A 22,539-nucleotide genomic window follows, 5' to 3' on the forward strand; every position below is an offset into this window, starting at 1 on the left:
TCTTCCTCCACTTTATATGTGGGACGCCTACCACATCATGGCTTGCCAAGCGGTGCCATGTCCACTCCCAGGATCTGAACTGATGAATCCTGGGCCACCGAAGTGGAATGTGCGAACTTAACTGGTGCACCATCGGGCCGGCCCCTAGAGTTGCCTAGAGTTTTGAATCAGGAGACCTCAACTGAGATTTTTAGATGCTAGGGTATTTGTGGCAGGGTGGTCTTTGACCTCTTGATTTGAACCCTCCTGCCCTTCTTATTGTTAGAAGTGCATTATTCAAATTAGACGTACCTGAGTGAGTATCACTTTAGGAAATGTTTTTATTTATTATTTAGGCAATTTTAGAAATTCTTATCTAATAGAGATGAAGCTCTTTGCATAAAATACAGTATTCCTTAATACTCTGCTCACTATACCAACTACACTGCATTTGTAGCTGTGACAATTTGTCTGTCTGGCCTTTTTCTAAGTGTTTAAAGTTTTCAACAAGAAATTTGTGGGGTTGCTCCCCTTAAGTAGCTACAACTATGTTTTTAAATGTGCTGCAGTATTTTGGTTAATTAATCTTATGTATAGCCATTTATATCTGTGCCTTTTGATTCTATTCTTTCTTGAAGATCTTGCTATTTAAAAACCCAATTTATTAAAAAAAAAAAACAGACAAAACAGAACTTGCTGTTGTCTTGATAGAGCAGGGCGTTTATCTGAAGACTCTAGATGGCTGATGGCTCGGCTTGTCAAGTTCCCTGGTGTTGGCTGTCTCGGATCCCCCTTCTAAGGCCCCACTTCCCTGCACACTAGCTTGGTATGCAGGGAGAAGCTGCAGAGTCTGTTGGCTGGGCTTTATTTACGGAAACAGCAGGGTTGAGATTGATTGCGTTGAGAGACAGTGTATGGATGAGGGAGGGTCACAGCACATGCTCAGTCCTGTCAGGGTGAGGGGGAAGTTTCTGCGTTCTGCGTGAAGGCTTAGGTCATAGCACAAGCTCAGTGAAAGCTCTATGAGGTCTCTCAGACTGCATGTGCCTCCATTTTGAGTTGTTAGAGTAGAAGAGGCAGAGTTTCAACAGTAAGTAGAGGTTCAGGGATCCAGCTAGACTCACCAGAGCCTGTTAGTCATGGATGATCCATTCAGCCCCTGCAGGTAGGCTATCTTCCTCTGGCCTCACCGAAACAGTGATGGTTTTTGCTGCTCGTTCTCACTTCTGAAGATGTTTATGAATCATTTCATCATTTATAGTGCATGATCCTGAGAGCCTTTACTTCAGTCCTGGCTGGTCATATAGGTGGTGTTGTGAAGCGTGAAATCAAAGCTAAAAATGGGGTCTACCCAGAGATGCATTAAGCAAATGAAGAATGTTGTGAGTCCCTCTGTCGCTGTCCTCTTCCCCTCTCCGTCACCCCTTCCTCTCCGGGTGTACTTTTAACCTGAGTCTTGCTGGGTGCCTGGTGCCCAGCTTGTTTGCCTTCCCGCACCTGCAGAACAAACCTGCAGGCTGCTCGGTTGCCGTGTGGCTGGTAGGGAATGCTTGGGCCTGAGAGCAGTTCTGTTTGGATGTTTTAGGAAGGGTGTTAGGTGGGCAGCTATTGGTTGCTTTGAAGGTGGGTGGAACTTGTTTTGGTTGAGAGGCTGTTTGCCAGAGCAAATTATAATTCCTGTGATCTTTCTCTGAAGTCTGAAAACGCGGTACATACGTTTTGACATATGCAGGAAACAGTTGTGGATTGTGCTTGCAACAGTATCACCTTAAAATTGGTTTTTTTAGAAATGAAATATTATGTCACACTATTTTCTATTGCTTCAAAAGGAAGCAATCAGTTCTTTCTTTTGGAGCTTATGGAAAATTTCTTGGCATTAAAAAAAATTGTACACAGTGATTTTGTGTTAGAAGTTGAAGTTCCAGGTATTTTGTTTATTTTAGCAGAAGATGGCATTTGTTGTGTATGTATATTTTGTTGTGTGACTTGAGAACTCTGTAGGAGAAGAGTAAAAAGAGGAGTTGATGCCTGAGAAGGTGGAGGCATTGGCAAGGCCAGGTTTTGTGCCCACTGCTTAATGGGGCTGGACACTAGTCTTTTCTGTGAGGGGAATTATGCTTTTTGCGTGTCCTGTTTGCAGACAGGGCTCAGACAGATAGCTCTCACCATTGCTAACTTAGGCAGCCAATCATAATAAGCAGATTTAGGACAAGTTGAATTCTTACCCAAGTGGATTTTAAGTGAAGTTTTTGAATTATATTGGTTGTTCCTCTTTGTTTCCTCTCCCCTTTTTTCTTATAAAAATTGGGAAAACTTTTGAAGTGACACCTAAGTTTTGTGCATTTGTGAAGATGAAAGGAAGTTTACAATGTAGAAGAATGTGCAACTGAAAAACTCCCGTAGGATAGGAAAGAAATATATTGTACATTGGTGATGCAGGGAGAAATTCTTCATGTAAGCTGTTTGTTGTATAATATGAATATGGAGCTGTGCATGGTCAACTCTTATCAGAGGAGGCCCCTGGTTTTGGTGGAAAGTTTTTAGGCAGGCTAATAGTGAATTCTAGCCACTGAAAATACTACTGAAGTATAATCTGGCTTCTAGCAAGTTCAATTTTGGGATTGCGATTAAGGAGATGAATTATGCAGGGATAATTTAGGGTTAGTGCATTTATTACTATTTTTTAATCTCCTTTTCCATTCATGTGATGGCTGTCTTCCCATTGTGATCATATTTATTTGAACATTGCATTTGGGAGTTTGGGGCAGATATCCACTTGTCTCCATACCATGTCGTGTTGCTTCTCAAACTTGTTTTATTTCACTTTATTTAGAAGCACATTTACTTTCTTTTCTTCTTCTCTGTTGTAAGTGTAAAATTATCCTTTCTCTAGACTAGAGGAACTGGACGCTGCAGCATTTGCTGGTTATTCACATGTGGGATCCTTGTAGGACTAAAGTTTCAGACTTATTTCAGAAAACTCATTGTTTGAGTCAGGAGAATATTTGTTAGGAAAAAAGCTGTGGACCTGCCTTTCAATTCTTGGATCTTTAATTCTTCTTAAACTTTTCTTACATTTAGCAAAAAGAATGTGATAAGGAAGCTGTACCTGTAGCTGAATCAATTCTGGTCGGGTTTCTCCTGCTTGTCTGGCTGGACTGGCCTGGCCTAATACAAATGTGCATTTGTGGAGCTTGTGTGCAGCCACCTGTTTAGATGGCAAGGACTTGTAATTACCACTGTAATCTGTGGAAACCCTTTGTTGTTAAGAGTCAAATTTCTCTGTTTCAAATCCAGTAAGATAAGTCCCTAGAGCTGTTTTTTGTCTGGTATGCATTTGTTCTATATTTTCCTGTCTTGCAAAAATATTTTTGGAATGTTATTTCCTGACCACCATCTTCTGCTTTACAGCTTCTATGCTTGTGTGGTGGTGGAGGTGAAGGAACAACATATGGGAAGTTCTTCTCTTGGTTGGTGAAGTCCTCTAGGGTCTGTGTGGCTTGGGCATTGGAAGGATGCTAGTTAGTTTCCTTTTGGTTTATTGTTCCCCTCCTGTTGTGCTTCAGAGTATCAGGAAATGTTGGTGAATATAGACAGTGTATGTGTCCAAAAAATAGAAAAGTAAAAGTTCACCAAAATGTTATCTTGTTATTACCTTTTCTTGTCATTATATTAGACTCTTGAATCAGAATCTATTAAAATGTTCCTCAGTCAACATAAGTTTTGCAGTCCGTGAATCTGTTCACAGCATAGCTCTGCTTTTGACCACTTACTAGACTCTTGCCTGGTTTGTTAGCTTATGAATTGGAAGATTCTGATATGCCTCGGACCTGATGTTCACCATGTCTGTGATTCTCCAGTTGTTTATTGTTCCTGATCCTTTTTCCTTCTGAATTAATTTTTCCTTTTCGGTCGTTACTGAACTGAGTTGTCTTCCACCAGAGAGGCATTCATTCTAAAGCTATAAGACAAATATCTGACAGAATGAGAGAGAAAATAGAAAATAGGGGCTAAAGGGAGATTTGAAATTATGTATGCATTCTTGAGTCTCCTCCCAAACTGATAATCATCTGTATTGAGCAGTGTCTGATGGGGGAGGATACAGGTTCTTGAACATATCTTTAAAGCAAATCTGAAAGAAAACTAATCTAGTCTCATGTTGTAGCCTCTGTGATATTTTGGGTCTAAGCTAAGAGTTCATTTTAATTCAGTTGGGATAATTAGACATTATTTCTATCAAAGTTCTTTGAACTATACGTTTATTTGACTATTTGATTGATTGTCTTCTCTATTGTACTTTAAGCTTCTAGGGGCACGGACAATGTCTGTTCTTGTAGCCTCAGTTCCAGTAGAGTGCCTGAGTCAAATGGGCCTCCAGCATAAATATATTGAATAAATGAATGGCATCTAGGGTAAGAGAAAAGATTAGATTTGGAGCTAGATGGTATGCTTCAAATTCCACCTAATATGTGACATTGGGCAAGCTGTGACGTTGGCTAGGTTCCTTCTCTCCTTTGGACCTCAGTTTTATCATAGGTCCTATGTAGATAAATACTATTTCCCACAGTTGTTACAAAGATGGAATGAAAACAGTATGAAAGTGCTTGGCACATAGTGGCTCAGTTCATTGTTATTAACTCAGAGGCTAAGTCTACAATCTCATGTGGGTATAGTTTTGTCAATAAGCTCCGTATGTTTTGGGTCAACCTATTCAACTAAGACAATGTTAGGAATTGTGTTAGGAATTATGGTAATTAAATTAGTGACCAATATGTTTAGCCACCATTTATTAATCCACTTTCTTCTTATGCTCTCTTAGAGCTACCGTTCTTGAATTTCTTTTTTTAAAGAAGCTTTACTTCCATATCCTGTAACATTTGGTGTGTTCAGCATTAAACATTGTTCTTTTCTTGCACTTTCTTTAACATAGCAGGAGGGATGTATGTGTGTGTCAGTGCTTGTGTTGCCATCACCACTGCTGCTGCCTCCTCCTCCCCCTCCTCCCATGTTCACACCACTACAGTAAGAGGAATAAGGTGATGGTCATATTTTTTATGTCATTTCCCAGAGACTTCCCAGTGGGAACAAAGAAACATGTAAACGTGCATTGTAGACATAATTACTTGGTCCAAAGTCCCTCTTTTTCTGGGGACACTCCATTCCTGTTAATTTCAGAGTGCAGAAAGCCAGCAACGTTTTTGTTCTGGAGATCGGCTTAGTCTTCAAATACTGCTGCTTTATAAACTGTTTCAATCAAGCAGGGTTTAAAAAAGGTTTGTTTTGTAAAGCGTCGTATATGTGTTCATGCAGCTCCTTGTTGGGCTGCGGTCCTTATAGCTGTTTCCTACTTTACAGCAGGTGACAACGGTAAAACCCATGAGGAGCCTGAGTTGGGGTGGAGTCATACGTCATGGGCAGATATGTTGCATATTACTACATAACAGGGAAGAGGTCAGACAAATAAGAAGTTTAGCCAGTGGAGCAAGGTCATTGTAGTGCTTCGAAACTAGATCCTTCTCACATGTTGTTTAAAAATTTTTTTACCACTTTTTTTCTGATGTTACATATTATGTAGAGGTTGTATTTACTGCATCTTATTGTCAGTATAGAAATTCTTATTCCTCAACCAATGCCTACATTCTTAGTTCTGAACTCTGAATTATATTTAGAGGGACTCTGTGGAAGGAGAACTGCTTCTGTGGCCTTGAATCCTCTGTAATTAGCTCACTGTGACCCCTTGAAAGAGCACCTTTGTCTCCTCAGGCCTTGGTTTCTTCTGTTAAGGCAGAAGATTGGCTCAGATGGCCTCTAAGGAACCTTCCCTCAGGAAAAAGTTAGAATATTATGATTTTGGATTTTGGATGACTTCCTGTCTTGACCTTTGCATATGTGTATGATTTTGGAACATTAACGCTTTCACTATTGACTGATTCTCCTTTTCTTTTTTCTTTGTTTTTAATGAATACTGAATTTTTTTTCCTCCTGGGTAGTGTATCAAGCCTGTTTCAGATTAATTTTTCTTAGAGGGCTAGCCTTCTGTCACAGGTGGCTTGACTTAATTTTGCAACAAAGCACTTAGTTGCTATCTATGGCTAAACAGTAGTTGAGTTAAAATATTGGAGTCATTTATGCATTTAAAGTATATTTAGTGAATGCCAGTCAGCTCTGGGATATAAGGGGGAAGGATATAAGCTGAAAACAGACTTGGTTCCTTACTCGCAGGGTGCTTTCAGTGTAAATGGCAAGACAGCCATCGAAAAAAATAATTACACAAAATAAATATAAAATCATGACTGTGATAAGGGCCAAAGGAGAGGTAGGTGGTGCTTTAAGAACTTATAATAGAGGAATTAGCTCCCATTCTCACTTATTGTCAGTACTTAGAGCTAATAATAGTAATGACTACTGTGGAACAGGCACTATGTCTACTTCTTTCTGTAGATCATCTTTTATTTTTATAGCGACTTTGCAAACTAGCCATTATGAATCTCATTTCATAGATAAGAAAACTGGGGCTCAGAGAGATTAAATTGTGTCTTTAAGATCATGCTTCGAACTTCAAGAACCTTGGTACCGGAATTTAAATCCAGGTTCATTTGATTCTGGAGTCTTTGCTCTTCCCCTGCACCTGAGCATCTAAACTCAGGTGTGTATAACAATTATTCCTTCCCAGTAGTAGGGTGCCAAAGTCGTGGGACATCCTGATAGGAGGTACAAAAACAGAGGTTTTAGTCAGATTTAGGGCAGTTTTCTTTTTCTATCTTAAAATGAGTGAGAATATGTTATGGAATAGGAGACAAAATTTACCTGGATTTTAAGATACTATGTTGGACTTTAAGGCAATTGCAGACTTGTTAAAGACTGCTTTAGAAATAGGTGTCCATGTTGGAGAAATCTGAGAAACCCAGCAGGCTGTTCTCGCCTTCCTTATCAGCCTCATTTCACTCCTGCCCACAACCCTTCTAAAAAGAAGTGATTCTGATAAATTGCCTTTCGATATTCCTAAAATTTGGTGTATTTCGTTCTGACCCACAGACTATTTCCGTGGTCACTTTTTGAATGAGCTAGTAAGTGGAGTTTCTAGAATCTTCTTTCTGTTGATTGCATGCCAGTCTTCCTATTCAACTTAATACCCTATAGAAAAGATAAGAATTATGTACTGCCTCAGCCTTGTGATGGAGAGACAGGTAAAGGAAGATTGCACAGTGGTTTCATTCGCACATTCCGCTAGCTACAGAGCAGGGGTTTGACTTGAAAGTTATCAGTCCCACCCTTTTCGGATTGTGCCTCAGGCCACACTGCTGTTACATTCTCGGCTTGGGGCGGAGACCAGGTCTGGGTTATAATGGGAAGTCATGCCAGCTCCCTGTAAAAGGCCCCTGTTGTATCAGCTCCTGTCTTCTCCCCTGGACCCCATGTCCTTGTTCCTGTTCTCTGCCTGTAGACTCAAGTCCTTGTCTTAAGCAATCACCATGGTCATGTAGAGATATTTGGGTGTCTTGAGTGAACATTCACAGACCCTTGCCTCCCTCACACTGTCCCTGCTCTTCAGGGTGAAGAAATGATTTTGTGTGGACAGGCTCTTTTTTCCAGCTGGCATGCTCTTCTCAAGGAGCGCCCCTGCATCTGGCCAGTCAGCCTTCTCATCTCCTTTGCATAGATGCTTCTCCCTTTTTGATATTCAGTTGCAGGCTTCCTGTTCCTTTCTGTCCACTCCATGTTTACTTCTTAGTCTAAAATGTTTCCATGGTAACAGGTTACTTTTCAAAGGGAACATCTTGTCATTTTATTTAATCCACTGCAGCTGAAGAGAACTGAAATATTAAGTTGTAGTTGCCATGGATATTGCTTTGTTACATTGGTTTCTTTTGTGTCAGATTTCATATACAATGAATTTCTTTTTTTTTTTTTTTTAAATACTCAAGGAATACACACAATGACTTACCATTGTTGCTATAATTTTGCTTCTGGGACTATTTTTTTTTATATTCCAAAGCAAAGCTTTGTAGAATGATGGGGACTGAACCTCAACACTTTTGAAAAACATATATAATTTATGTTAACCTCACAGAGAAATTCCTCCTTGCTGGTGAGGATGGTGATAATTCTTTTTTTTTTTTTTTGTGGAGTATGATTTGCACTTTAAGATGTCTCAAAAAGGATGACCCCTTTCCAAAGATCCTTAGTAAACACGGAAAAAGAAACATGTGGCTTGAGTTAATTCCTTGAATCTCATTGCTTATTAACTGTGGAATTTTTTTCTTCAGTTACTTGTTCAGCTGTCTACAATATATTTGGGGGGAATCTATTTATCATTTAATCAGCTTTTCTCATCTGTCTTGCTTTCTTATCACTAGTCTGTCTGTAATATATCACTCAGCTATCCTCTTCTTTTGCCTTTAAGAACTTTAGTCTTTTAGACTTTCAGGAAGTTACAGGATACTGCAGAGTGCTCCCATATACCCTTCATTCATTTCCCCCAATAAGTACATTGTATACAGCTCTAACACAATGTCAAAACCCAGACATTACATTAATACAATGTGTGTATAGTTCTGTGCCATTTTATCACAGGTATAGTTTTGTGTAACCAACACCATAAGCAAGATCTATTCCATCATCGTGGAGATCTGCTTACTCCCTCCCCTCTCCTCCCACCATTCCTAACACTGGCAACCACTAATCTGTTCTTCATCTCTATAATTTTGTCATTTTGACAATGTTTTTATAAACTGGACTTTAATTTGGATAGGTTTTTTCTTTTGACATGATTTTCAAAGTTTAAAAAAAAATCTTTTTGATTATTTTGTCTTGCTTTGGTGCTTAAAATGAACATAGAAATAAATTAGGGAAAAGGATATGGCTTCCCATACTGATGCCATTCATAATTAGTTGTGTAACTGGTGTTCAGTAACTTAATCACTCTGCCATATGGGAGTGTGGCTGGGAGCTCTTGCTTTTGAGTCAAGTAAACTTGAGTTTGAATCCTGGTTTTTTCACTTGTTAGCTGTGTCATCTTGGGCAACTCATAACCTCTCTTAGCTTCAGTTTCCTTATCAGGACAGGTAATAATAGCACCTACCTTACAGGGTCATCCTTAAGATTAGATAAGAAAATGTATGTTATTTGCTTAGCTCAAAATGCCGGGTACATAGTAAATGTTCAATGTATATGTTAGTTGCTTTCTTAATGTTAAAATTAGTACTGTTATTATAAGTCTATAAAGTGGAGATACTGCCTCATAGAGTTGTCATGGGAATAATGTAATAATGTATAGCTGGCATAGAAAGCACTTAATAAGTGATAACTGGTATTATTATTTTGCTTGTGTTTGTCAGATAAGATACCTGAATTTAAAATAATGTAAGTGAAAACCCTGAGGCAAGGTTAAAGGTGTACATACATGTGTCCTGCATTATCCTGGGATATGACTTCCATCTTTGGTTTCTTATTTCATACATACTGTCTTTTATCTGACGTTACTGGGATTTACACCGTCCTCGATCTGGGTTTTCCTTCCTTAATTGATGACCATCCTGGCTTTGCCCAGACCTACTGTGTTAAGCAGCGCTGCACATCAAACAGAAACCTCTTTAGTAGCTATGTTGTTTTATTCACATCAAACAGAAACCTCTTTAGTAGCTATGTTGTTTTATACACATGATAGAGTGAGATCTGAATATCTGTGAATATCACTACTAATGCTTTCATTAATATCAAAATATGAATTAAATGAATTAATACATAGAAATGAGATAATACTGTAGAGCACCCAGAACAGATAGAAAGTACTCAAATGTTAGCTCTTATTACAAATAGAAGATGCAAGCTTTATCCTTCAAGGTTAGGAGCCTTTTGAATTTTAGCCTCCAGTATTTTCTAAAGTTCAGAATGTATCATCAGTGCTTCTCAAAGCATGGTTTATGGACCCCATTATTAATTTTATCAAATCTCAACCCTTGAGTTCCTGTCTTTGTAATGTTCTTTGTGATGACTCGGGAAGTGACATACAATACTTCTGGTGCATACCGAAGGACACGGATTATTTTTTGAGTTAGAACTAGTCACTTTTTTATGGAACACTATTTTTATTTGAAAGAATAACTGACAAACTGTGGTTATTCAGACTTGGGTAATCGGCAGACGTTTTCTTGAAAATGAACAAAGTGAGGCTGCCATTTCAAGGAAAACAACTGATAGTATTTACCAAAGCTAAGATTTGAGCTTTCAAGTAAAAATTAGAATTTTGAAAAACTTGTACCGATGCTCTGAGCTTGACAACTTCTGTACACTTACAGGCTCTTATAAAATGAGTAATGATATTAATGAATGTAACTTTTAAAAAATATTGTATAATGAGCTGTGTTGATATTTGGAAGATCTATAAAACTTAGTGAACTAATAGTTTCCATCTAACCAATGTATGACGTTACAAAATGATGTCTGAATAGAAGATCCGTTCAAAGGCTGAGACACACCAATGGATTTTAATGTAAAAGAGTCCAGAAGATCATTGATAAGGTTTTAGATTCACATTCTGCAAAAACCTTTAAGAAACGATCACTTGTTGAGCCTTGGTATAGTATCAAAAAGAATATCCATAATTATCGAAAAGCTTATTAAAATAGTCTTCCCTTTTCCAGTTATATGTCTGTATGAGGTTCTGTACATACATATATACAGTTATGTATCTGTATTTTCTTTGTATACTTTAACGCAAACAACGTATTGTAAGGATTTGAATGTAGAAGCAGATATAAGAATCCAGCTGTCTTCTGTTATGTCAGACATTAAAAAGATTTGCAAAAATGTAAAACAGTGCCTCTATTTTCACTGCTTTCTTGTTTAAATACAATTGTTTTTCATAAGAATGTGTTAATATGTAAAGAGCTGATTGCATATTTTAAAATGAGCCTATTTAAAATAGATAGATATTTTGAAATTTCTCAAAAACACAACTTCCTTGCAATGCTCAGTAGTTTAAAGAGTATAAAGGGGTTATGAGACCAAAAAGTTTGTGAACTACTGTAAGTATAAGGAAAACTATAGTAGTCAGTATGTGATTATTATGAGTGTTTTTCTACAAGCTATTGATATTACATCTCAATAATAATTCCTGGTGATTTTTGTCAAGTTTCACACCTTAGTAGTTTTAGAAATAGTCATGCAACCAAGGAACTTTTAATTTGTCCTGAATGCATAATAATGCCAGGCAGGTATTGTCTGAGATTCTTGGGGATACAAAAAATGAGTTAAATCTCAGTTCCTGTACTCTAGAAGCTTACAGTTCCACAGTGGGTGCAGGTAGGAAATGTCCAAACTAGTCATAGCAGAGTATCATCCTCTGCTAGTGCGGTGTGAACCACAAGAAGAGCATTCAGGAAGAAGGGAGCAGTGAGGCAGCAGGAGAGGAACATTTAGTTTAGTGTAGAGTTTGGATGCTATTAAAGGAAGGGAAGATTGTGATTATTCCGTGGATTCCAGATACAGCTGGATACTGCCAATTACGCATGAGACTACTTCTTGTCTTTCATCTTCAGTTCATATTCTGACAGTTTTTTTGTCGGATGCATCTGGTTCTCTGTGCTGTCTACCTCTTTTTCTCTTGGACCTAAAAAGTATTTCTACTGTGTATTCTCTATTCCAGGGTTCCTGGATATTGTAGCCTAATGCCGTTGTCTGCTAACCTTGGATCCTAGTCCTGCTCAAAAATAACTTTGTTGTATCTCTTGCTATGAAACCCTACTATTTAAAATTTGCGTATAATTAAGAAATACTTTTGTTGTAAAAATTGATTTTTAAATAAACTTTTTAATAGGTTCTGTATTATTTTGTACTTTTTAACCTACTCACTTTATTGGTACCCTTCATTGACATAAAAATAAGAATGAGCGAAACAATTTTCAATTTAGGCTCTTAAGATGCCCCAACACATTTTTTTGTCTTATTTATATCAGGATTAATAATTATTAGTCTCCTATTTTTATTCAAATAAGTGGAATTAAATAGTTCTATTCAATCAGGTATTTGGGGGGTTTATTATTATTGTGGCACATTTTTGAGCTAAATATAATATTGGCTTATTAAAATATTAAAAGAAAAAATAACACAGAAAAAACATTAAAATAAAAATAAATCAGGAGTGTTTGTCCTGGAATTATCAAGGACTTAGCAGTGTAGGTAGCAGTGATGAGGAAATGCCTTCATAACCAACCATTTGGGAACCTCGGCATAACATAGACCTTCTAGAAGAACCTGAAAGTTGAGCCATGGGCACAAGTTGCTGGATGGGCTGTGGCTAAAGGTTTCTGAGATGATACGTTTTGGCTAGACTCACTTGTAGGCAAGCAAGCGTTTGGAAAGTATTTAGAAATAGAGGAGAGTTTTTGGCAGCTAGTTTTGCTCACAGCTAGTTATGAAACAGAAAGGGACAAGTTGGAAGAGAAATGGTTGGGAACACTGCTTGTTTTTCTTAAATACTCGTGATTATAATAGCCTCCTGGCCTATTTGATTCCTCTGCCTGCCTCCTAAAACAGCTTCTCATAATTCCTGCGTAAAGCTGCTGAACAATCCATCTTCTAGCTTTTTTTTTTTCTTTCCAACATACTGTTCTCTACTAAAGGAATGAAGATGACTTGTATATGAAAGTCAGCACTTCGTGCAAGCTTTTCTCCCACCACGTCCCTCCTTTTCAGCTTACTGCCTCTGCAGGATTTTATTCCCGCTTGGGAAGTCCTCTGTGTTGCTCTGCTGTTGTGCTTGTTACCTCCTTCAAAAGTCTACTTGGAGCTTAACCACTTCAGGGTCTGTTTCCTCTTGAAGCCTGCCTAATTTTGACACTCCCCTTAGCATTTTTGTCCTCTCTTTCTCCTGAAATGTTTTGTGATTGTGACTGTAGTGATTGGACTTGTTCCGGTGTTTTGGGGATGGATGCTACCTCCCCAGGTCGAAGGACTGGACTACATGTCTTCTTTTCTTTTTGTTACTCTTCTCTCTTCCTTTATCACATATACTGCACACCTTTGCCAAGATAAGACTCCTCATGAGAAAAATGCTTGGATTAAAAGAAGGTGTTGGACCCAAGGTCCCTGAAGGAAATAACAGTTTTCCAAAATTTATTTTAACAACTTCACCTGTAAGGGTGGGAGTATCAGACCCACGGGTGAAAAACAAGAGGCTCTCTGGTCCTCTGCTGTCTTATTAGCTGCTCGTAGCTCAGTCCAAGTCAACAAATAATCATTGAGTAGCTCTCACTATGTCAATGCCTTCTTCCTTGCCGCTGTTGAAAATTCAGAGTGACTGTAAAACACAACAAAGGCTGTCACTGGGCACAGAAAGAGCTTTCCTGAGATAGCCCACAGAGAGTCGTGTTTCAAAGTTGAGGGTAACAGGGAGCTGGGAAATGGAGCTCTGGGAGGGCAGGGAATGTATTTCTTTGTCCATCACTGTGCACCCAGGAAGTGCCCCGTGCAAGGCCTGGGACAAAAAAGACAATGCATATTTCATGAAGGAGTGAAAAGAAGACGACATCCCTCACTTTTGAGGGTGTGTGGAATGAAATGGGGAGGAAATCAAGAAAGGTTTAATGGAAATAGTGGCTTTTAAAAGGCACCTGGATGGTTAGGATTTGGAGCAAGGGAGGGGAGAGCCTTGCAAGTGCAGTAAGAATGGCGTAGACAGGAATGACACGAGCTCTTTCACCTAGACCTTCTGGGTCCCTTCCCTCACATCTCTTTCACGTCTGCTCAAGTTTTACTTTATATTATAATAAGCCCTTTTCTGACTGTCATGTATAAAGAACTATAAAAATATTTCATCATTTACCATCTACTTAATTCTTTAAGGCCCTTATTATCATCTGACCTATTCTTTGTTTCTTTGTTTTTTACCGAAATTAGAATATAAATTCCAAGAAGGCAAGGACATTGTTTTGTTCATTGCTTTATCCTCAACACCTAGGCAATTCCTGGGTTACAGTAGATAATAAATATTTGATGAGTGAATGGATGACCCAGTGTGTGTGCTAGGAAGCATAAGTTATCTTGTTTATATTTTATTAAGATTTATGGTAGGGCAACTTGAAATGCTTTGAAAAGAAGAAGCATCTATTGGGATTGTCCTATAAGAGTGTCTGTCTCTCTGAGGTATGAAAGAATGATGGTATAGGTACTCATGACAGGAAGCTGCAGTAACAGGGTTTTTAGAAGACAAAAATTTAGAGCTGTGTGTGGGCTGGGGGAGTATACATGTACAGGGCAGCATTAGCAGTAGTGGAGAAGTTAATTCTTCCTGAGTTATTCCTCATTTATTTGAAGAGAATTACTTTCTGTGAAAAATCTGTGAATGTTTGTATCAAAACTATATTGTGCTAACCTAATCTGCTCTTTTCATGACAGGAGGCTGAACAGTACCCAGGGGGAAATTCGTGTTGGTCCAAGCCATCAGGTAAAGCACATTTTAGTGGCTTCTTTAATAGTTTTTTTTTTTTTTTCTTGTCATTCTACTGGCCCTGCATTTTGTTGAGCAGCAGCTTAGAACTGTTGTTATCGTATAGGAAATTTTTATATAAATGCAGAGGTTTTTTTCTTTTCCCCCGTGGATCACCACATACTTTTTTTCTTTTCCTTCTCCTCAAAGCCCCAATACATAGTTGTATGTCCTAGTTGTAAGTCTTAGTTCTTCTTTGTGGGGTGCTGTCACAGCATGGCTTGATGAGTGGTGTATAGCTCCTTCACCCAGGATCCGAACTTGTGAACCCCAGGCCACCTAAGTGGAGCATGCGAATTCAACCACTTGGCCACAGGGCCTGTCCCCACATACTTTTTAAATTGTGGTAAAATATACGTAATGTAAAATTTACCTTTTTAACCGTTTTTAAATGTACAGTTAAATGGCATTAAGTACATTCACATTGTTGTGCAACTGTTACCATCATCCACCTCCAGAACTTTTTTACATTCCCAAACTGAACCTCTGTACACACTTAAACACTAACTTTCCATTTTCCTCTCCCCCTAGTCCCTGGCAACCACCATTCTAATTTCTGTCTCTATGAATTTGACTCCCCTAGAGACCTCATGTCAGTAGAATCACACAGTATTTGTCCTTTGTGTCTGGCTTATTTTACTTACCATAATATCTTAAGGGTGTACTCGTGTTGTGGCATATATCAGAATTTAATTTCTCTTTAAGGCTGAATAATCCATTGTATGTATATACCGTGTTTTGCTTATCCATTAGCTGTTGATGAACATTTGGTCACCACAAACTTTCATTTTAACTTCTTTTAAATCCCCTTTCTTTCAGAAGAGTTAAGATGGTTAGGATGCTTGTCAGTCGGAAGCTTGTTGTGTTGTGACCTGTGCCCTCTCATGTTTTATTCTGTTTACTAGGACTCTGGTGTCATGTTTGTCATCTCTTTTGATCTCTGTATCAGTTAGGATGCTTTGATGGGCAACTGGAAAACTCTGGCTGAACATGACTGTCACATGTCATCACATCCTAGTCAGACAGGACCAGGGCTCTGCAGAGCTTCTCTGCGGTTCTCTTGGTGCTCAGCTGTCCCCCATGGACTGGCTTCTTCCTTAGGCTCTAGCTGAATTTCTCTGGTTCTAAGATACACTTCTTCACATTTTATTATCTCTGATGTTGGGCTTCATTGTGTATTCCATGGTGTGATTATAATTTAATTGGCAGCATTTCTCCTTTCTAAATGCACATAAAATTATAGTGGATCTTCCGGTGAATGTAAACAGCCAATGTTGAGAGGAGGAAAAGGATCATCCTTCTCTTCCCCTTAGAAGCCAGGAAAATTCTCCCAGAAGATCTCCATTAGTCCCAGTGTCTCATTGCCGTATATTGGGTCATGTGTTCATTTCTAAAGCATGAGGAAAATGGATTTAGCATGATTGTCATGGATTGTCATTTGAGTTAGAATGGATGTTGGGGAGTCAGCCACCATGGCGAACACATACTAGAGATGTGAGACACAGGCAACTCCTTATAAGGGTGTAGAGGTTTTAGTAGTCTATCTAGTTACCCATTTTTCTGTCTAGATTTTGAGCATTTCTTGTGTCATTTGTATTTTTAACAACGTATTTTAACTCTGTAAATGAGAAAGAAATTAAGAAGTGAAGGGATGTTAGAACCAAAACACAGGGGCTGGCCCCGTGGCCGAGTGGTTAAGTTCGCACGCTCCGCTGCAGGCGGCCCAGTGTTTCGTCAGTTCGAATCCTGGGCGCGGACATGGCACTGCTCATCAAACCACACTGAGGCAGCGTCCCACATGCCACAACTAGAAGGACCCACAACGAAGAATATGCAACTATGTACCACGGGGGCTTTGGGGAGAAAAAGGAAAAAAATAAAATCTTTAAAACCAAAACACAGAAACCATCAGGGGCATCTAATTTCTAGAAGATACTTCTCATCTCAGAACTAGGATTATAACTGAGAGAAGCAGAAAGAAGCTGCTAGAGAACATTCCCCTTAATGTCTGCCTTGTTCAAATATGCCCTTTTCTTGGTGTGCCCTCTCAGTGGGTCTCACTGCCACCTCTTGACTGTAGTTTGTGTGCCTTCAGGTCTAGTAGTTAGATTTTTAATCAAGGAATCCAGTACTTGCCTGGTACCACTTGATTACATCTTCCTTTCTCTGCTCTTTTGCCACCGTACTTTCCCACCTGGTTTTTTCTTCCTCCATGTATTTCCAGGGTCATAAGAGCTTTGGACTCGAGTTTTATTTTATAGATTTTTTTTCCCTACCGTAACAGAAAAAGTGGTTCTTAAGTAAAAGATGCTTAAATTCCCTGGAAAGGAGCAAATTTAACTATGCTTGGATTTTTATATGCTTTCATTTAAAATCAGATAGTTATTTTATATCAGGTTTTAACTATATTCTATATGCTTTATTTTCAAAAGGCAGTGTTTGGGAACATGAAATACCACAGGACCTTTTTGTGAATTGGTAACATTTACCTTATTAGAAGTTTTAACTTTATTCTTAGGTAAATTATTAACATATGCAAAAGTAGGAAAAGAATAGTGCAATAAACCCCTTTATCCTCATTATTCACCTTTCACACATATCAAGTTAGCGTCAAACTTGTTTTATTTCAATCATACCTCTCCCACCATTATTTTGGAAAAAAATCACAAATACATCATTTTGCTTGTAAATATTCCAAAGGTAAGAACTTTTTCAAAAAACACAATCACACTATATCACACTTAATAAAAATTAGCAAGTTCTTAATATTCACCTGTCTGTTATGTCCAGATTTCCTTAATTGTCTCTCTTTTTTTGTTTGGAGTTCAAATTTAAATCTAACTAAGAGCATTCATTGCAGTTGGTTCATATGTCTCTTAAATTTCTTTTAGTTCTTATGTTTCTCTTACTTCCCCATTTTAAGTGTTGAAGAAGCTGAGTCTTTTGTACTATACGGTGTCCCACGGTGTGGATTTGGCTGATTGCATCTTTATATGTCGTTAAACTTGTTCCGTTGTTCTTGGCAAATCTTGAAAATTAGGAGTTAAATCGAGAGGTTTAATCACATTCTAGTTTGGTATGCTGTCTGCACAAGAGCACTTCATGGGTGGTGCTAAGTCGTCTACCAGGAGACATGTGTCTCTCTTCTAATGATGATTTGCAGCCATGGCTTGTTACCTAGATCTACTGTTTAATTAGGGATTTCAAAATGGTGATATTCTAATCCTGTAATTCTTTCATTTATTAGCTGAATAAACGAAGCTTCCCCCTTACCAACTATTTGATTCCCTGAATCATAAGGAAAGGCTTGATTCTTTCCCTCTATTCACCCGTTTTCACAATATTGAGTTGGTTCCCCAACATCTTCCATTGCGCACCAGTGGATTTAAAGTATTTGTTATCTGGTAACCAATTGCAGTTCTTATTGATGATTAGAGTGTCCATTTTGGGGCCAGTAGGAGCCTCTTTCTGCTGTCTGCCGTGTCCTTTTGACTGTACCCACTGGTCTTCGGTAGAGTCTTTTTATCTGGTGTGACATGATTCTAATGTCTCATCTTGTACATTTCCTGCCCTAGGTCTGGATCCCCTTTTCTCATAGGAGCACTCATTGTTTCAGTGGGATGTGGCATTTTTTGACTGGCTGATGAGTGTTTGTTGTTACTGGATTGGTTACTGTTTCCAGGCCTTTTCAGGGAACATATTAAGAAGTAGATTTTTTTTCTTTTCGTTTTTTTAAAGACAAAATACATTGTGGATTCTTAACTGAGACTTCTAATTCAAATTCAAATTTTATTTAGGCCTTAAATTAACCCTTTTTATTCTTTCTGCTGTATCTCTATCTTTTTCCCCTGTCTCAAATGCTATTTTTAAACAACACCAACATAATTATTCATTTGCTTTAATCCCTTAATACATATATAACAGCCCAGAATAACAATACTCACATTGTAACAAACAATATGATTATTGAAAACAACTTTTTCTTAATATTTGTTATGGCCTTAGAATATATCCCACTAGGGCTATATAGGCAAATTACTAAGTCTTAAAGTTATTTGAAATCCTTACTAGAGAGGATCCAACTCAAAACATAGTTAGGTGCATTTGTTTCATTTCACTTTAGAGTTTTAAAGAGGTTATTGTTCTTTAAACTTAATTTTTTGGCGCAAGTCCCATGGTCGAGTGGTTAAGTTCGTGCGCTCCGCTTCGGCAGCCCAGGGTTTCGCTGGTTCGGATCCTGGATGTGGACATGCACTGCTCATCAGGCCACACTGAGGTGGTGTCCCATGTGCCACAGCTAGAGGGACCCACAACTAAAATATACAACTATGTGCTGGGGGGATTTGGGGGAGAAAAAGCAGAAAGAAAGAAAAAAACCCCAGTTTTTAGCTCAGGTGCCAATCTTTATTAAACAAAACACAAAACTTAATTTTTTTATAATTATGTAAAATATTTGCATGGCTCCAAAGTCAAACATACAAATGAAGTATGTTAAAAAAAAAAGTCTACCTTCTACTCCTATCCCCTCCACATGTTCCCTCCCTTCCTTATGGGTAATTGTTATTTTTCCCTTTTTTTTAAATTTAAGGTTTTGATTTATCTTTATTTTTATCCACCCTCCCAACCCCCGCTGACTGTGAAACAGAGGTTGTTGATTGATGGCCCGAGAGCTGCGTGGCCTACTGACGTAGGTTTTCCCCATACGATTGTTTTAAAAACTTGAATAACCAACATTTAAAACCATGAGCTTTCACATAAAAGTCAAGATTTCTGGACTTTGGAAAAAATTGGAGGATGTAAAACACTGGTTCTCATTCCTGCGTGGCAGCATTCCCTGGATGGGGCAGCTTCCTCTCCATCTCACCCTGGTTCCCCTCACTCCTTAGTACCTAACACCTGCACAACCAGTACAGGAGTCACTGCTACATGTGGCACTTCAGCACTTGAAATGTGGCTGGTCCAAATTGGAGTGTGGTGTTTTGTTCAATGGCACTACTAGAGTATTTAAAATTAAATAAGTGGCTCTCATTTCATTTCTGTTGGACACTGCTGCCTTATACTCTGTCTGCTTCATTCATTTCATTTTTTTGCCTGGGTTCTGTGGACACTGGAGCTTTTTAACTGCAGGTCTTAGTTTAAAATATTAGACTAATGTGTCCATATTCATCATTTGATAAAATAAGAACATGTGTGTCTTGCAGATGGTTGACTTTTCGTAGGTCTCTCGTGGTTATGGTAGTCATAATACCTGCTTACTCTTGCTGTGCCCCAGCAGAGTGAGCATGAGAAAATGCTAGAGGTATTTGAATCTCCAACCCAGAGATGACTTAGAATCTTGGTTGTTGAGCACTGTTGTTCAAATATTTTTTTATTCCTTTTATTGAGGTATACCTTACATACAGTGAACTGTTCATATCTCATGTATACTGTTCAGTCTGCTGCAACAGTTCAAATCAACACAGAACATTTCTGTCATCTCAGCAAGTTCCTTCCTGCCCCTTCACAGGCAACCTTCTCCTCCTGAAGCTATTATTCATCTAATTTCTACCAGCATCTTTTAGTTCAACTGTGTTTTTAATGTTAACTCCAATGCCGTGTCTTTGTTTTGATGTTGACCATGACTCATATTGTTATTGACTCTCGAGAATAGCATTAATTTTAATAGAATAGTTCGTTGAATTTTTTAGCAAGTATCCTTCGGTGAGGTTTCGTTGTTTCTATCTGTCTCTTTGTAAACTTGTCATATTGGAAATGTATGTATTTTCCCCTTCTTTATCAAGGAGCTGTTATCTCCTGAGATGTTTTTTGGTTTTTATTTCTTTTATTCATGTGTCCATTTCTGTTTTCCTCTTTGGATCATTCTGGCACTGGTTTACTTTGACACTGTTTGCTCCTGCTTAAGTAGAGGTTAAGCAGTAAATTGTGAAGTCTTCGATGGTGAAATGATCCTGAAATGTGCTCCAGGCCAGTTTCAATGACTCATGGTTTTTCTGTTATTTCATTACTGCCTAAAGAGAGAGTAAGCTACTGCGTCTGTTCCCAAGGCCTGCCTGCTGAGGCAGCTCTTTAAGTGTGCCTGGTTGTGAGTTCTTCATCCCTGTCTTACAGGCCAAACTTCCGGATTTGCAACCATTCCCTTCTCCAGATGGTGATACTGTGACCCAACATGAGGAATTGGTCTGGATGCCTGGAGTTAATGACTGTGACCTCCTTATGTACTTGAGGGCAGCAAGGTAATAGGAATCCACCCCAACCTGCTTTCTCAGTTAGGACATCTGAATTGGTTAGTAGGCAATAAACTTTCTCCTTTCCCCTGACATTTTATTTATATATTGGGCATTCTCTGACTTTTTTTGTTATACCTTCTATATCAAAGCTTTGATTCTTCTTACTTTTAGAAGAAAAACATGTTAAGTCATACATGCAATTATCAACACTTCTCAATACAGTTGAGTAATTAGGCCATTCAGCCCGTCTTAAAATCCCATAACAGGCTTCTCTACTTTATGACTGTTAGTTGGTGCCTGACCTAAATTTGACATTTTTGTGGCTTAACTACATAAGAACTTGCTAACCTACAAAAATATGCAAACTACAGAAGAGAGGTTTAAATCTGTCCCTGACACATTGTAGTGCAGGCAGAGAGCCTTCCTTTGTCTGCAGTGATTTCTGGGACTCTACTTGCAGCATCCACGGTGTGCAAGAAAAACACTAAAAGAAGGCCAGGTGACTGAATTTTAGCTCTGATTGTGTTATGGTCAGCTGCACTACGCGTGGAGGCGCACAGTAGAGATGAGAATGCTTCAGCAGAGTGAATGACTACCAAGAGTTCTTTTTACTTCTCTTTTCTACTTTTAATTTGCCTAAAGGTAGTTGATGTGTAGCATGAAAGGAATTAAGTTTCAGAGGATTTAATTTCTTATGTTTTCTGAAGACTTTTCTCCCAAAAGATTGAAGTCTAGCCGACAGTTGTGACAAATAGTTTTAGATTATTCGTGCCCTCCAAACTAAAACCTGAGTTCTGATAAAGTGTGGGAATAAATAACACAAATGGACCTGAGTAAAAGTTAACATTTCTCTTTCTGAGCAAGTGAAAAGTGAACTGTAGAGGAACTTAATTTTTTTTTTTTTTTTTTTTTAATATCAAGAGCAGAAGCAGCACTGAGAACTCTAACTTATCATGCATGTAGTACTTTGGTCTAGGCTGAAAATGTGCCCTGAAGGTTGAGGGTTAAGTTTCTGTACTGACGTTTTCCCTTCCTGTCTTGCAAGGAGCATGGCAGCGTTTGCAGGGATGTGTGATGGAGGCTCCACAGAAGATGGCTGTGTCGCAGCATCTCGGGACGACACCACTCTCAACGCATTGAACACGGTGAGTCTTTTGAAGTTGCCCTGGGTGGGAAGAAAGTTCTTTTTTTCCCTGTGCTGGCTGTAAGGAATATGTGATGAGCATGGAATGTGAAGGAACCTGGACTCTTAGGAGTGAGTACTGTGGTGTGGTGCTGGGATTGAAAGATAAGTCGTGGTCTTGGCCCTAGAGCTCCGTGACCTCAGGCCAGTGGTGTGGCACCTCCAGCTTCGTTTCCTAATCTGCCTGTGTACTCTGGGATTGTGGTGAGCCTCAGATGAGAGCCTAATGTGAGTGGTTAATTTTTACTGAGACCTCACAAAGCTGAGTGCTGTGCATAGATGATCTTATTCAATCCTCACAACACCTCTCTCACGTTAAGTTCTATGATTCTCACCACTGTAGACACAAGGAAATAAATTTACATCATACACCCAAGATTTGAATCCAGAGGGTGTGCTTTTCACTTTCTTGTCTGTCTGCGGCCATGTATTTGAAAGTGCATGGAGGGAATAGAGAAGCTGCTAGACTTCTTTGACAAATTTTTTTTATATATGGATTTGACTTTGGATATTTTACATGATTATAAAACAAAATTAAGTTTTAAAAATAACAATCCTTAAAGGTATCTAAAGTAAATGTAACAAGTGAGCCTAACATACCGAGTTGGTTGTGTGACATCCCACCATGATTACTCATCTGCTTGAATCCTGTACCACAGAGC

General features: G+C 38.6%; 1 protein-coding gene across 13 annotated transcripts in view; it reads left to right on the forward strand.

Moving 5' to 3' along the window:
* The window catches only part of RERE (arginine-glutamic acid dipeptide repeats), a 402,750-nt gene that overhangs the window by 253,533 nt on the left and 126,678 nt on the right, over window positions 1-22,539 (forward strand). For 12 of the 13 annotated variants that reach the window (XM_023635850.2, XM_070260991.1, XM_070260987.1 and 9 more), the window contains 3 exons: window positions 14,377-14,425; window positions 20,576-20,700; window positions 21,740-21,839. In XM_023635850.2, the coding sequence (XP_023491618.2) occupies window positions 14,377-14,425; window positions 20,576-20,700; window positions 21,740-21,839 (274 nt within the window). Of the gene's footprint in view, window positions 1-794; window positions 1,145-14,376; window positions 14,426-20,575; window positions 20,701-21,739; window positions 21,840-22,539 lie in introns of those variants that run through there. The other variant, XM_023635854.2, reaches the window with a different exon arrangement.

This window comes from Equus caballus, chromosome 2 (genome assembly GCF_041296265.1).
Source record: "Equus caballus isolate H_3958 breed thoroughbred chromosome 2, TB-T2T, whole genome shotgun sequence".
Lineage (NCBI taxonomy): Eukaryota > Metazoa > Chordata > Mammalia > Perissodactyla > Equidae > Equus > Equus caballus.